The 13,734-nt window shown below is 45.5% G+C and overlaps 1 protein-coding gene across 3 annotated transcripts in view; it reads right to left on the bottom strand.

Moving 5' to 3' along the window:
* The window catches only part of IGF2BP3 (insulin like growth factor 2 mRNA binding protein 3), a 114,245-nt gene extending 100,761 nt beyond the window's left edge, over window positions 1-13,484 (bottom strand). The window contains exons 1-3 of one of the 3 annotated variants that reach the window (XM_037383651.1): window positions 13,222-13,484; window positions 12,513-12,734; window positions 11,217-11,277 (exon numbers count right to left, since the gene is read on the bottom strand). In XM_037383651.1, the coding sequence (XP_037239548.1) occupies window positions 11,217-11,277; window positions 12,513-12,687 (236 nt within the window). In that variant the 5' untranslated portion in view covers window positions 12,688-12,734; window positions 13,222-13,484. The other 2 variants (XM_037383652.1, XM_037383650.1) reach the window with 2 other exon arrangements.
* Window positions 13,485-13,734: the final 250 nt, after the last annotated feature.

Below are 13,734 nucleotides of genomic sequence, written 5' to 3'. Positions count from 1 at the left end.
GTTCATATGAATTATGATGAATATTTCGACTAAGTTTAATAAATTATTTAGCAGTTAATTACTTCAAATTTAGTTTGTATACAGATATGCAAACTTATTATCACACCAAGGCAGTGATACTATCTCTTTTTTACAATTGTACAGTACTGATTTGTTAGCAGATACCTAAATAAGGTGGTACCTGCACCCACTAGTAGATCAAGTTGCATTTACCTCAGAGCTAGCTTAGTATAGTTTAAATACGCCTTTCAAAGCTTTGAAATTCAACTGCTCCATCTGCATATAGATGTGCCCAACAACTGAGGATTTAAAAAGAGCATTTTAAAGAAATAAAGAGCAGGAGAAAGCTAAAAATACCGAATTACACACACACAAAAAAAAAAAAAACACACCACCAAAATCAGCATCAGGAAGACTATGATGTTATACGATAAATATTCAACCACAGAAAGAAATCATCCTTCTTTAGAGGTTACTGATCATCATCTGCTAACACTACTGTTCGTATGCCTTCCTCACTCATCTCCCCCACCACCAACCCCCCAAAATTCAGCTCATTTCAAACCACACTGACATCAGCCTTGTGCCTAGTACTGGACTGCACAACAAGACACAACTACCAGCGACAACCAGAACCAGAGCTACCAAAAGCCTCAGAACAAAGCAATCGCCCCCTCCCTCTCCACCCCCAAACCTCAGAGACATGCTTCAATAGTTTGTAACCACACGCATGGTATCCGCAGAGTGCAAGGGAAGTTCACAGATCTGGATGTTAGAGGGAAAAGAAACAGGTCAGGGCACCTGCTCAGCCCCCCAAACCAGGCACTGCTCTCCTGGTCCAAGTCTCATCAGGTAGAGCAGGCACCACAGCCACCGCCAGAAAAGTCACTGCTCAAGCGTCATTTCTCATTTGAGAACTTGCAGGGCTTCATCGTGGTGAAACATGACTAAGTTCTGGACAGACTTTTCCATGCCTTGCCTTTTTTTCCCTTCCCTCCCCCCCCCCCCTTTTTTTTTTTTTTGAAGTGTACCACCCAAAATGATACACCCAGTGACACAAGTCAAAACTACGTCAAAGAGCTGCTTTCTGCAATACAGAACCACATGTGATTTCCACCAACACTCCACAGCTAAAAAGTTAAGATAGCTTGAACTTTCATTTGAAAAGCCATTTTGAAGAGCTGCAGCACAAAACACAGCACTGCAATACAGCGGGAGCCTGACGTAACCACACGTGCAGTGCTGGATCTGTGCTGCCGTTCATGCATTCACAAGTAGCGTTTTCATGTCAAGATGCTGAACTTAATCCAACATATGCAAAACCAGTAACAGTCGTAGTAAGTGAACTATGGGGGTCAGGTGATGAGAGTGAAATGGCCAGTTAGAAAAGCAACATACATAAGCTTATTATTTGCCACAGAGGCAAGCAAAAGCCAACCATGGCAAGCGAATGCAATTTTGTGATTTTACTGAATCTAGTTCAGCACGTAGGTAAAGCAAATCTTTAACTCAATCTAAAAGCTCAAAGGACTCTACAAATTATGATGATAAATCTTTTAAGTCTCTTCCTGAGATTACTTGCAAGGAGTGATGGGTAGCTTAAACTTTATACGGGCTAAGCACATGGTACGTATGGAAAAAGGTAGTTTAGCTCACGATTTGAGTTTAATTGAATAATTGTCACCAAGCCCAGCTGTACAAAGGAAAGGGTGTGCGCTCCACAACTTCAGGGAACAGTTTACAGTTCTGTATTAGATGCAGAACTTGGGATATATTTACATGCCAACAGTCATTTCTTGTTTAAGAGCGCAGACAGGGTAAAAATCATATTATTTATAAAAACTTCTGCTCACCAGCATAACAGAAAAAATGAAAACTTCCAAATAGAGATATAAAACTCACTCAAAGCCAACACACCTGTAATGCAAACAAAATAGGCAGCAACACAAAGCAAGTTACCAAATAGAACAGGACCCCACCATTTGCTATTAGCACTCAGACCATCATTGAGAATAAAAATTTTGTATTTCTTAAGTAAATGAAAGGTCACCTTCTTTCTAACTATAACTTAACCTAGAGTGTTCGGATGTTGGTGCTTTGGGGTTGTTTTCTTGGAGGGGGTGAGGCAGGTGTTTTTGTTTTTAAGAAAAATAGTTTAATAGAACAAGCATTCTGGTGCACCTTTGAATGAACTAGTATCAGCAGTATAAGAACAATTTTACACCACTGCTACTGAGCACCGACAGTGCTGAAAAGAGCATTCTCTGTTAAATCTGAAAAAAGATTTAACAATGAGTACGTAGTATTTATCTCTGCTCTGACTTTAAGAGCTGTCCATTTCTCACTTCTTTTGCACAGGTTATTAGGAACAACTGAAATCCCTGTGCTGTACCCTAGGATCTTCCAATTCTTTCATGAAGGTAAACCTACAGACCACATGTTAAACTACATGCTTACTATCCGTCTCTTAGTATGTATTTGAAATTGAAAGAGAATCTGAATTTGTAGACAGTTCTAAATGCCTATCATCCTTGAAAGCTGCACATTTATTAGAAGTATCCTACATTAAAACTTTCTGTGCAGGTGCAAAGTTCATACAATCAGGTAACACGCAAGTATTGAGATACACCAGCACTTCTGTTAGGGTCAAACCAAGCACCTCCTGGTTCACAACGGCAGCTTTCAGCTCCCTGCACCACGTTACGCTGCTGCCCACCTCCACCTACCACCCACTTAAATAACCGAACCTCTATCGAACGCTTGTCGCTGATCAGCAGCAGCACCCACTGCGATCAATACCACTAAAAGACACTTAGCATTGAACCCCTCTCACTTGACCCTGGCGAATAGCTCCCTCTGCACACCAGAGTGCTGGTTTTCCCACAGAGAAAGTTGTGGTTCATTCAGGGATCCAGTTCCCTGGGTAGGAAAGACCCATGTGCGCATCCCAGCACAGCAGGGCGCATCTGTAACAGGTCAGCGCCTCGATGGCAAGGGAAACCCCTGCAAGCTGGTATACAATTGGCAAACTGATCTGGAAAAATATTTCCAAATTGGAAACAATCTTCCAAATTTTTTAAAGGGTACCACCCAAATAACAGACAAATTGTGAATTTTTTTTTCTAGCTATTACCTGTTTAAGGTTGCCACAAAACTTTCACTGGAAAAATAATTTTATCAGAATTTTAATTCACATCAGGAAGAAGACAAGACACGGTTTACACTGTAGAGTGCAGCCTATTAACTTGGCTTAAACTACTACCTAAATTCCTCAAACATCCTACAGATTATGTTTTTCAAGTACTGTCCTAAAAAGACATGGTTTTGCAATTTTTTCTCTAGCTGTAGGAGGAAAAATTGAACTATTCTTCCATGATAATCATGAAGCCACCATCACATACAGAATCTCCCCTACATGTATAAACCAAATAATACACTCTCAACCAAATACGCTCTATCACCGAAAATAAAACAGTTACAGAGCAGATAATCCAGAAATTTAAAACTACCATTTAAAAAAACCCAAACTTGTATCTTTTGCCTTTGGTAATGATATATGCGTTTTTCGTGTCCAAGACAACCCTCTCACAAACTCTGTTTCCCTGAGAGCCTCCTCGAAGCATGCTGAGTCCTTCCTCCCAGGGCAGGGGAGAAGGGGCAGAGAGCACACAGGATCAGGCCCCAGCATGAAGGCTGTGTGGGGCAATGGCATAGTACAAGCCACAGGATGTTTTGTGGGGGTTCCCCCCCCTTTCTCACAGCTAGCCCCTCTGCCCTGCTTATTCCTAGAAAATTAGAGTCCCACCATGATCCACGCATGCCGAGTATTTAACAGATAACTCCAAATTCAAACACGACAAGCTTTTTACTCCATCCCTAACCACTATTTAACCTGAAGTTTCAGGAAAACAGGTAATTGTGAACCCAACTAATAACTTAGGATTATTCCACCACCACCAGAATATTTTTTTTCAGAGACTAGAGTTCCTCCTATCTGGAATTTTGATTTCTGCGCTACAATATTTATTGCTTCATTAAGGTGAGGTGAGCTCCATTTTTGAGAGAAAACCTACAGGACCTGTGCACGTAACATTTAAAACTAGAAATCAATTAACCAAAACAATAGAGCACTGCTATCTTCAAAAAGGAAAAATGTATAACACACAAGGTATCGACTACATATTTTAAAATAGCATTCCTGAAGTTCAGCTGAGCATGAAAGTTAATCTTTCAAAAGCGAACATTCAGCTCCAGTTTTGTTCAAGTGTACTAGCACTAGCAAAAAACCTTCAACTTTACTATTTTTATAAATTCTCCATATATTTTTACCTGATCTCTTCTTGAGCTGCAAATGATTTTATGGTAATATAATCTTAAAATGCATATATATGTGTGTGTATATACATACACACAGTCACACACACACACGCTCTCTCTCTGAGACACTTCTCTGCAGCCACAAAATGATCAAGACAGCAAAAAAATTAAAATGGAGCAAGGACCTTGCCAGCTGAAGACCCTTCATTTCAAGACTGTTTCATTTCAACACCTAGTCCCATATTCAAGAAGAGTCAGATCCCTCTTTGACTCATTGTTATCTGCTTTTATCCAAATTTTAACTTAATTAAAAATACAGAATGCCTCATTTTACCTGTTACAGGCAGTTTTCCATCCATTCAGATTTGCAAAAGGACAGTTTTAGATTATGATAATTCCACTGTACCATGAAGAGGCAGGCAACAGGGGAGGCACACTGCTGCTGAGGTTCCTTTGCACAAGAGGTGTTTCATACTACAGGTTTTTCTTGTGCCAGTTGTCATGATAGTACACTTCAGCAAAATAACAATTAAAATTACAATTTAATATAATTTTCCATTTTGAAATTTCAGCACTCTTGCAGAAAAAAACCCTGGAAAACACCAATTTTTTTGGCCCCACTCATTGTCATTACATGTGCACTATTTTTACATTTACCCTAATATTGACCCTAGTAACACACTTTATTCGCTAAGTATCTAACTACAGACATCAAGATTCTCTTCTTGGTTAAATGTATGCATCTTTCAACACACTCACAAATCAATATTGCAGATCTGGAAAGGAGCAAAGCCAGGAGAGAATACAATAATATAATTTTTTTTGTTAATTAGCTAAACATGCCCAAACACACAGGGCCTCTTGCTCCCTTACAGAAACTTTTCAAAGCCAAATTACTTATTCCGGGGGATGAGAAGGAACAACTGCCAGTGAGGTACCCACACAGATAAATGTGCCCAGAGGGGCTGGGTAGCACCAGTAAGCACTGGGCTTACTGATCTCCCCAAATCCAGACACCCGGGGAGATTTTTTAGATAGCATATTCACCGATATTTTCTTTGTTTGTACAGCAAATGTAAGACACATACAGCAGAGATGCAGGATAGCAAGGCATACAAGTGCATACACTCAACATGCCGGGGGAGGGGGGAGGGGAACGGGATGGGAGAGAAAAAAAGATAAGGATGGAAGCCTCAGACTAAAACTATAAAATATGCACAAGTATTTCTGGTAACAATTTCACATTTCTAGATGAAATAAGGAAAAGTTATGGTTTTATCTTAGCTTTCAACAGTAATTAGCACAGAACTCAACATATAATTCTATGCTCTGCATCATTTGAGATAAAGAACGGACTGAGGCAGATAAACATTTTGCGTATGAAAACAAAATGAGAGAACACACATTAAAAGAGAATCATATTGAAGCACTCTGGAACTACATAAAGCACCTCAACACTGCCAAGTGCATCAATCCTATTCAAACTTCTCCACTTATCCCTCTCCTTCTATGAAACATGAAGTTATCCTCCTTACTTAGATTTTACAGCATTTAAATTTTGTACCCATTCTTCATCTATTTACTGATTCTGAATAATCAAATTCCAATAATAAATTTGGCTCTTAAATTACAAGGGGAAAAAAAAAATCCCACATCAATATATCGCCCTGTGCCTGCCTCGCCAGGCTCACAGAAGAATGAAACCACTAGAAGAGTGTCTTCAGCTGTGCTCCATGGCACCATGTATTTGTTACCAAATTCCCAGGAGTATAAAAACCTAAAAGCTAAGATGACATTAAGGAGAGGGACAGGTTTAAGAAGCCAAGAATCTTTTCTGCGAGGCTCCCTGAAGGGCTAGCCCCATCCGTGGTTAGTATTAGGTGTATTTTAATTCTGCCTGGGTCCCTCTCTCACAGCCATTATGGGAAGCTTCACATTTTATGTTACATAGGTAAGTCCCAGGCCATTTTAAGAATTTTTCAGGTCAAAACTAAGCATTTGAAGTCCACCCAGTAGCTAGCCAGAAGCCATAAAAGGACTCCAGCACTGCAGAGTCCTATGCTCTGCACTTAAAAGAGCAACTGAAATGAACACAGCCCCATTTTACAAAAATACCACCTTCAAGGTCTAAAAATGTGGAAAATGTTGTTACCCCATGCTTGAGGAGGGGGGAAAAAAAGGGGAGTAGAAATAAAAAAAAAATACTTAAATGTTTCCTGATTATATTTTACTACTCGTGAATTATACTTCCAAAATGTTATTTTTTTTTATTCTACCCCTTCAAAATTTACTGTATCTACGCAACATTTAAGGTCTGCTACAAGTATGTTCTCAGAGTACTGCCTGTAAAGGGAAGGCAGCAAAAAGAGAGCAGGACCACCCTTCCAGGATATGCATTTAGAGCTGTGTTTCATGTATTCTAGCTTATTTGTAAAAACTGCAACAAGAAGTTGTTTTTTTTTTTTAATTAATGATCAAACGGTATGAAGAGTTATAAAAATTAAACTTCCAACAACGTAACAGTTAGCACTGTCAGTGAAGAGTTATCTCTTCTTGTCAAAAACGACCCGCTATGTAGGAATCACAACTATCCAGGTTTATTTCCACTCTAATTGTAAGGTTTCAAAGATTTGGAAAAAAAAAATATTAAATTTCCTGTTCACACCTGCAAAAATAAATGTGGAAACAGAGAATGAAAACCCAAAATCACTATGCAAAGTTTTGGCCCTTCACTCTCAAAAACATTCTGGTTTGGGCCCAGGCGTGGTCCTCCGCCTTCTTCTGCGGAAAAGAGCACAGATACGGCCAATAAATGACATATTTTCTATCACGTCTTCTTACACACAGCATGTTTCTCCCTGCTTGATACTTACAGAAGCAAAACTAAAAATCAACGCCACTACATTTTTTTTTTTATTATTTATTTTTTTTTTAGCAATTTCGACCACTGTAGCCTCTATACATACTCCAGCCTTGCAAAGCTATTTCCCTGCTGCCTTGCCCGCATAAGATACAAACCCTCATTATACTGAAAATTAGCAACACAATCTGATGCCCACCCAACAGCGCTGGCCCCTGGAACAGAGAGCCTGGGGGATTTTGGGCCTCTTTTCCTCAAATCAGCCTTCAGGTACTGCAGCACTAGAGGTGAAGCACAGCTGGCAGGCCATTGTGCTCCCCATAGCACAGCTCCTTACCCACAAGATGCCCCTTCGCTACCCTCTTCTCCTGCTCCTCTCCTAAAGGAACCCAGCAGAAGAGACACAGTGAATTTATTTTCTCAACAAAGGGCCCAAGGGGTGGGGGAGGGATTAACCCTCTAATTGGGAAAACACCTCATCGTTACCACAATTGAGATTTTGTGAGCATTTTAGGCACCTGAAGGCCCCAGGAACAGGCATGGTGGACCGTGCCCGGGTGGGAAGCCCACCTGGACACAGGAGCCAGGACCAGGAGGCTGCACTGGGCACATCCCCGGGTGCCCAGAGTTAGCACCCGCCCTCCCCCCTCATCACGCACAAGTGACATCAGGGCCATTTGAATAATCAGATTGCAGTACATCGCCTTGTGAGATACCAGCTGCTCTTGGATTGCGCGAGGTAGTACCCAGAGCCTCGCGCCACAAGTTTCATGGGCATGGGCGCACGTACACTATGGGGTGCCACCATCCCCCTCCCACATCACAGCTTTGTGAGAAGAAAACCCACCTCAGCGGCGATAGCGACCAACAGTGTCCTGCCTCCCCTCGCAGAGGGCGACCAGCAGTCAGAATTGTTACAATGCCTTCTTCAACTTTTGCATAAAATGACCTAAACTTTAAATATTGCAATAGCCTTCCTCCACACCGAGGGGTCTGAATGCAGAAATGCTGCATTCCTTTGGCATTCCCTTGAGATTTCAATAGTAAGTCAGGAATCTACTCCGAGCTTATTAAATACTTTGCACCTCCCCCAAAATAATTCTCCGCCCTTCCATCAAGGAAACCTTGACCAGGCCCCTTCTTTCAACCGCAGCAGATCCCCTTGTCTGTTTTTAAATGCTTCCAGGGGGGGAGGGGAGGGAGAAAGCCCCACCAAGCCCTCTCCTTCCTTCCGCAGAAGGTAGGAAGGTGATTTTGCAAACGTGGGTGTGCCCACTTCAAATCTGAAGATCCAGCAAGGGCTGGAATGCAGTGACTACTGGGTCCAAGAATTTCACCCTGAATAACAAGCCAGGCACACTCCACCGTCTTCTGGATTCAGCTCAACTTTATGGCAACCCCAGCTGACATCACCTCCTGACCTTCCTTTATGTGACAAGGATATGGATTACCAAACCCTTACCCTTTCCTCCCATGCACCTCAGCCACCTCTGGAGAAAGACACCCACCAGCTACCCTTGTGAGTGATAATATACACACTCTGCTAAAAAAAAAAAACAAAAAACCAACCAACCAAAAAACAACACTAACCAAAAACACTAAGCAAAAATCATAATTAAGGATGTTGCGGGGAGGGGAGCTGACTCTCTCCATGGAGCAGCCTCACAGCAGCAGAGGTCAATACAATGTATCGAATAATTTCAGTGCACTACTTCATAAGAGCAAAATTTGTTTTGTAATCATTTGACCAAACTATTAATTGAACGCTCGTGCTGAAAGACTGACTTGACACATGCACCTTTTTTTTTTTAAATGGCGTCACTTCTGTGACCGTATGTGGCATGCTGGGGAGCGCAGGGCTCAGGAAAGCGCTCCCAGCCTGCAAACACACTGGGTGGGCCTGGGCAGCAACACCCCCCACCCCCGCTGCATCTCTCCCTTGAGTAATCAAGTAAGTTACTTTGAAAGCACCAGTTTCACCAAAACACTCAACATGTAAAAACTGTGTTTTTACGCATACCTACCAATTCTAAATACGCGCCCAGTAAGCAATGTTTAGAGAGACATGGAAAAAATCCCCAACTTTTTAACCCCCCCCCCAAAAAAAAAGTATTAGACATCCATAACAGGAACAAGAGAGTCACTTTTACACATGGAGGCCTCTGAATGAATTTTAAGTGGGTTTCTATATTTGATTTTGGGAGAGGAGGAGTGGAGACAAAGGGGAAGGAAGTGCAGCTATGAGAAATGCAATTTAATTTTCTGTTAAACAGAAGTATAAATCTGAACTATACCTAATACATTCCACTATGATACTACAGGATGAAACTGTTTTAACAGATAAAGGCTTTGGGAGAAGTAATACAGGTATGCTGATACATTTGCAATTTTTTCAGTATGCCTGTATGTAGGCAACGCATGCCTAGAAAAGCGCTTAAGTTCAGTGCAGAATTCTTTGCAACAAGTTACAGACAGATGTATGTTTCTGATAATTGCTAATTCACAGACAAATAGGAAGACATGCTACCCAATATGAAGAATGGATTGTTACACCATTTCAGCTGACAGCTGAAAGAACAGGAAAATACTTTTAAACACGTTAAACAATGATTAAAAAAAGCTGAGGGGGCACCAGTGATTTTAAATTTACCTTATGATTGAAATGATTTTTTTTTAATAGCATAAATAGAACGCTACTTGTGCAAGCTTAAGATTAGTAAGCATGACAATAAATTTATTTATTACAGGAAATTATCAATTCTTGGAATTTTCCTCTTAAACCTAAAAAAATATTCCCCTTACAATAGTATTTTTATATACAAAAGATCTAAAATGTAGGCTACTGTAAATCAAAGCCATATACCTTGCACATTAAATGCAGAAGAGCACATACAGCATACTAATTTCCATTGAAAAGTATCAAATAGAACCATACAGATTAACATACTATGAGTTGGTCCAGAGAGGGGTTCCCCCCCCCTTAACTAGAGCAAAAATCCATACTTTCTCAAGTGAAGCTTTCCTCTACCACTAAACAGTGATTAAACTTGTAATGCTCAAAATACCAATATGCAATGCCCATCAAGACAGCCAATTCACCTTTTTAAAACAGTTGATTTGAAAAGACTGTACTTTTAAAAATAACCCTGAAATAGTAGAAGCCCCTTTTGACAAAGTTACACAGACAGACATACTTCCCAGATTGAATAATGGAGTACAGGAACAAGCACGTGGAAAGTTTGATCTATTTTGTGTTACTCTCTGGTGCACGCCAGGTTTTCTATAATCTAAATATTTGTGAAAGAAGCAGGCTGAATTGCTATAGGCAATATAAAAATACTACCCTGCTTTATTACGAGTATTGCTTCTTTACATGAGGCCCAACAAAATTACTGCCTTGCAAAAATTAAACATACATTTAGAAATTAAAGATGCATAAATTCTGTCCTTACTAGGAACAAGTCATTCTCGTGCTGCTTCTATAGACCAGCTCAAAATAGTGATGAAAAAATCCTCTCAAATACAGATGAGATTTCTACTACATGCCTATAAAATGCTGCAGACTCCAACATGGCAGGATAAAAAAAAAAAATGTATATCAGTATATTTACAAGATGCTTTTTCTTGCTGGAGCAAACCTCATGTGCTTGCTGGTTATACAGTTCACACCACATTTCATTTCCTGCTAACACACGGATTTTAACTCTTCTCACGGAACTTTAAATTTTAAAATCTTCACAACCATTAGCTATCAGACCATAATAACTTGCTTCTCCTACAAAAAGGCTTTTTTTTTTTTTTTTAAATAAATTAAAATACTACCACTGTTGCCCAGCCAAGACACTACATTATAAAGAAATACACGGGGTGATTTCTAGAAAACCTCTAGGACAGCACCGAGTGCACGCCTCTGGGTTTAAGAAAGCGGTCCATTTATCCACAGGGAAGAGAAATACAAACCTAAGCATTTTTCAAATTGCTTCTCGCTGGGTAGCTGAGGGCAAAGGGGGCGGGTGGGACCGGAATAAAAATTAATTACCTTTGTCTTTTAGGGACCGAATGTTCAACTTCTATGAGTTTCCCATGCAGCTCCACTTTACCTGCAGAGATAAAGGAGAAAATACTGGAGCGCGGCAGTGGTCCCCCGCGTCCCCGGCGCGGGCCCGCAGGGTGGGAAGGCAGGGAACGGCAGCGCAACACGTTGGCCCGTTCACCGGCAACCGGGCACCGGCGCAAGGCGGACCCGGCGCGGCGGCACAGCCCGAGGCCGAGCCGGGGCCGCCCGCAGCGGGGCCCCTTCCTCCGAGATGAAACCGACCCGCGAAACGCCGCCTGCGGGAGCGGGGCTCGGCCCCGGCCCCGCCGAGCCCCCTGCACCGGGGAGGGGGAGCGGGGGCTCCGCCGCCCCCCGCGCCGCCGCCGGGTCCCCAACTTCGGGCGGTTCGCTGCGGGAGGCGGGCGGGGAGGCAGCCGAAACGCGGCGCCGAGCGCAGCCCGAGCCCATCTTCTCCGAGGGAGCCTCTCCCAGCAGACCTCCGCAAAGCCGCTTCGCGCGAAAAAGAATTTATTTCTGTAATATTTTTTTTTTTTTTAAGCACACAAAAACAGGATGTCGGGGCCAGGAGCCGGCGCGCTGCTGGAGGCGGTGATGGGTGCGTGAGAGCAGCGAAAAGAAACCGAAATAAATAGCAGGGCAGCGCGGGGGGGGCCGGCTGGGCTCCCCCCCTCCGAGTTCGGGGCAAGGGGGCGGCTCGCCCCCAGCCCCGCGGCCTGCGCCAAGCCCCGGGAAACCCCAGCCCGCTCCGGGGGGCGGCCCCCGCGGGGCTGCGGGGGGGCAGCTGTGCCCAAGCAGGGGTGCGCAGCCGCTGCCCCGCGGAGCCGCGCCGAGCTCCGCGCCCGCAGCCCGCCCCCGCCTCACCGCCCCCGCCGCCACCCCCCCGCGCTGCGAGGGCCCCCGGCCGGGCAGGGCTGGCCGCGGGGTTCGGAAAAACATGGGAGCCGCCGCGCCGCGGGTCCGCGGGCCCAGGCTGCCGCCCCTCCCCGGCCCCACTCCCCGCCACGCTGGGCCGCCGCCGCCCGGGGAGCCGCCGCCGCGCAAAGCCTCCGCGGGAAGGCCGGGCGGCTCCGGCCGCGCTGGGAAAACAACAGTTCGCACCTCACCTGGGGGCGAGGGACACGGGGGCGACGGACACCCCCCCCGCCCCCCGCTCCAGACCGGCGGCGCGGCCCAGCCCGCCGCTGCAGCTGCTCCGCGACCGCGGAGGAGCGGGCGGCGGGAGCCGTCGGGGCTGCGGGGGTGTGGGGGGGGGGTGGGGGGGTGGAAAGGGCCGCTCACCTGAAAGTGCCTCGATGGCCTTCATGGCCCAGCTCTCGTCGGGGCAGTCCACGAAGGCGTACCCCGTCTTCACCAGGAACTGGCCCGAGAAAGGGATCTTGGAGTCCTTAAAGAGACTTTCCAGGTCGAGGGGGCTGACGTTCTCGCCGAGGTTGCCGATGTAGAGCTTGTTCATCTTCCTGGCGGCTCGGGGAGGCGCGCACCGCGGGCTGCAACCCTCGTCTTGCGAGAGGAGGTGGGGAGGAAGGGGAAAATAAAACAAAATGCGATGGAGGAAGGCGAGAGAGCGAGAGAGAGGACAGGGAAGGGAAAAAAAAAATCAGATCGGCAGCTTGTGTCCCTCCCTCTCTCTCAAGGGGTAAAAAAAAAAAAAAAAAAAAAAAAAAAAAAAAAAAAGCGTAGCCAAACGGGAGCCCTAAGTGCCTGCCGTGCTACCCGGGCGCATGGGGGGCGCGGGGGAAACACCCAGCGCCGGGGCCGCGGATGGCGGGCTGAGGAGAGGAAAAGAAGGAGGGGAAGGGAAAAAAAAAAAACAACTACTTTTTTTGTCTTGCCCCCAAGCCCCTTTGGCAGCAGCAGGCGGACTATGAAAATGTCACACTACGTGCGTGCAGGCGCCGCCTCTCAGCATAAAAAAAAGGGGGGGGGGGGGGAAGAAGGGGAGGGGGTTGGGAAAGAGGGGAGGGAGAGAGAAGAAAAAAAAAATTACTTGAATATTCCGGCTTTTTGAATGAGCCACGTGTTCAAACTACAAATCAACTTCTCACGTGAGGAATCCCAGCTCTTCAATTAGCGAGTGGATGGGGCGCACACACACTCAGGAGGAGGAGGAGGGCCGGGGTGAAGGACGGGGGGCGGCCGGCCAGGACAAGTTTAGAGAGGGAAGGGGGAAGCGGAGTTGGGTGGGCTTCGGCCTGCTCTGCCGCTGCCCTTCCGCCGGGGGAGTCCGCTCCGCGCGCCCCCGCCGCCCAAAAACGGCTGGGCGGGCGCACCTCCCCCCGCCAGCGGGTGTGATCCCGGGGAGGGAGGGGAGAAGGCACCGCAATGCCCGCCCCCCGCCCCGCTCCTCCCCCGCCGGGCGGTGGGGATTATTCACCGGGGTCGTGCCTGGGCGATCCCGCTCCCCGGCACCGTGGGCCGGCGGGGGGAGGAGGAGGAAGAGGGGGGAAGAAGAAGGAGAAGAGGGGGCGCGGGGGGCGGCGGCGGCGGGGGAGAGCGGGGA

Source organism: Falco rusticolus, chromosome 4, assembly GCF_015220075.1.
Source record: "Falco rusticolus isolate bFalRus1 chromosome 4, bFalRus1.pri, whole genome shotgun sequence".
In the NCBI taxonomy this organism is placed as follows: domain Eukaryota; kingdom Metazoa; phylum Chordata; class Aves; order Falconiformes; family Falconidae; genus Falco; species Falco rusticolus.
Note: the sequence above shows the minus strand (reverse complement) of the source record. Positions and strands in the feature narration are given on the sequence as shown.